Raw genomic sequence first — 2,217 nt, 5'->3', positions numbered from 1 at the left:
GCTGAGTCGGAACCAACTGCACGGCACATAACAATTTTCTGTGTAAGAGGGCTTGTTAAGTGCCACTGAGTTGGTTCCAACTCAGAGACGCTGTATAGGGTTTCCGAGAGGCAGCTGGTGGGTTTGAACTACTGGCCTTGGCTTAGCAGCCCAGCGCTTATCCTAGTGCCACACCAAAACTCAGGAGAACTTAGAGACAGTCACCAATCTTTCAGTTAGTTGTCTATCACACTTCACCAGCATTAAGCAAATTTCAGCTCTTTACAGCAACTCTTTCAGAAAAGATGAGTGGCTCTTAAAAGAGCCTTTGGTTTGAAGCCGGTACAATTTTTAAAGCTTATGCCAGGCCTTACGAATCGGGCTGCGAACCTTAAGGTCAGCGGTTCGAAACTACCAGCTGCTCCGCGGGAGAAAGATGAGGCTTTCTACTCCCGTAAAGATTTACACCCTCGGAAACCCTGTACAGGGTCGCTATGGGTCGGAACTGACTCGACGGCACTTAACAACAACAACATGCCAGGCCTTAGGCTCGCTCTCCACTGATGCGGCGCGCGAGCTGGATGTCTTTAGGCATGATGGTGACACGCTTAGCGTGGATGGCGCACAGATTGATATTCTCAAAGAGCCCCACAAGGTAGGACTCGCACACCTCCTGCAGCGCCGTCACCGCTGAGCTCTGGAAGCGCAGGTCTGTCTTGAAGTCCTGCGCGACCTCCCGCACCAGGCGTTGAAAGGGTAACTTGCGGATCAGCAGCTCTGTGGACTTCTGAAAGCGGCGGATCTCCCGCAAAGCCACCGTGCCTGGCCGGTAGCGGTGCGGCTTCTTGACGCCTCCAGTAGCTAGGACACTCTTCCGGGCTACCTTGGGGGCCAGCTGCTTTCGAGGAGCTTTCCCGCCTGTAGACTTGCGCGCAGTTTGCTTGGTGCGAGCCATGGCTACTTCCTCCAAGTCACTAATAAAACTTCAACCACTCTTCCACCGATGACAAACTACTGCCTGAGGACACTGTATTTATAGATGCCACTGCATTCTGATTGGATGAGATCCGAATCACGTGAGATGAAGTGCTGCATTGTGATTGGCTGGTATGGTTCACCACTTGGTTTCCAACCATTCTGCCTTCCTCCTGATGGTGGGGGTTGACCTTTAGCCCTTTGCCTGTTCTGGGGTAATCCGTACTCTGGCAGAACTTGGAGAGTAGTGTGGGTTCATAGAGTCACCGATGTCTTCTTTCTCCCCAGACGTCTTGGTCTTCTTTTTTCTCACACGTTTTCTTTTTGCTACACAGTTCTGATCATTTTCTGTCAGTACATTCCCCCTTCCCCTCTTCCCGCCACCTCACTCGTGGTTGTGACTGAGAGAACCTTCTAGAACCAAATGTCTCCGTACTCAGCCCTTGCCTATTACACAGCATCCTTGTCTTCTTTTCCCTGTTAGGGCTAGGGTAGGCTCACTTGTGGTGCATGAGTGTGGTATCTGCCTGTTCACCAGGTTCCAGGCCTTTGTGGGTGAGAGAGTTCTGACAAGTTCGCTCCAGAGTCCTCCAGTCAGTCCCAAGGGTCTGTAGTATGGATTTATTTGTATCACCAGGACTACTAAGGAGTGGTTACAAGTCAGGCTACTAACCTCAAGGTCGGCAGTTGGAAACTACCAGCTGTTTCCGGGTGAAAGATGAGACTTTCTACTCCCTGAAAGATTTGCTGCCCCAGAAACCCTGTGCAGGGTCACTATGAGTCGGAACGGACTCCACAGTACTTAACAACAACAACAAAACCCTATACAGGGTCACTATGAGTTGGAACTAACTCCATAGCACACTACCACCACCACCACCACCAGGAAGGACTACTGGCATGATGTATCACCCAGGCACTTACTATGATCTTTCAGCATGGGGCTCAGAAGCTGCAGAGGGGATTTCTGTTTCATTGGAACCAGAAGAGAGTGTCTTATTTGAGGACTCATCTTTTCCAGTCAGGAGTGCTTTCATTTTGTGGTGGTTCTCAGGAACTTCGAGCAGCAGCATTATCCAGAAATAAGGCAAATGCAGCCTGACACTATGTATCTGAGCAAGCAACAAAAGATGGTAATTTAAGGTGTCTCTGTGTGGCGTGCTTGATTACTAGCCAAAAGGTTGGCAGTTCAAAATCACCCAGAGGTGCCTTGAAGACAGGCCTGGCAGTGTGCATTCAAAAGGTCACAGCCTTGAAAACCCC

At 50.2% G+C, this 2,217-nt stretch overlaps 1 protein-coding gene across 1 annotated transcript; it reads right to left on the bottom strand.

Moving 5' to 3' along the window:
* Window positions 1-523: 523 nt before the first annotated feature.
* LOC102832990 (histone H3.1-like) lies at window positions 524-934 on the bottom strand. Its single transcript, XM_006876068.1, has one exon. The coding sequence runs from the start codon at window positions 932-934 to the stop codon at window positions 524-526; it is 411 nt and encodes a 136-aa protein (XP_006876130.1).
* Window positions 935-2,217: the final 1,283 nt, after the last annotated feature.

This window comes from Chrysochloris asiatica, unplaced genomic scaffold (assembly GCF_000296735.1).
Source record: "Chrysochloris asiatica unplaced genomic scaffold, ChrAsi1.0 scaffold00352, whole genome shotgun sequence".
Classification (NCBI taxonomy): Eukaryota; Metazoa; Chordata; class Mammalia; order Afrosoricida; family Chrysochloridae; genus Chrysochloris; species Chrysochloris asiatica.
This window is presented reverse-complemented; position numbering and strand designations above follow the sequence as displayed.

What these genes read in the sequence shown, in the direction of transcription:
- LOC102832990 (XM_006876068.1), bottom strand. Translation starts at nt 934, where the DNA reads ATGGCTCGCACCAAGCAAACTGCGCGCAAGTCTACAGGCGGGAAAGCT.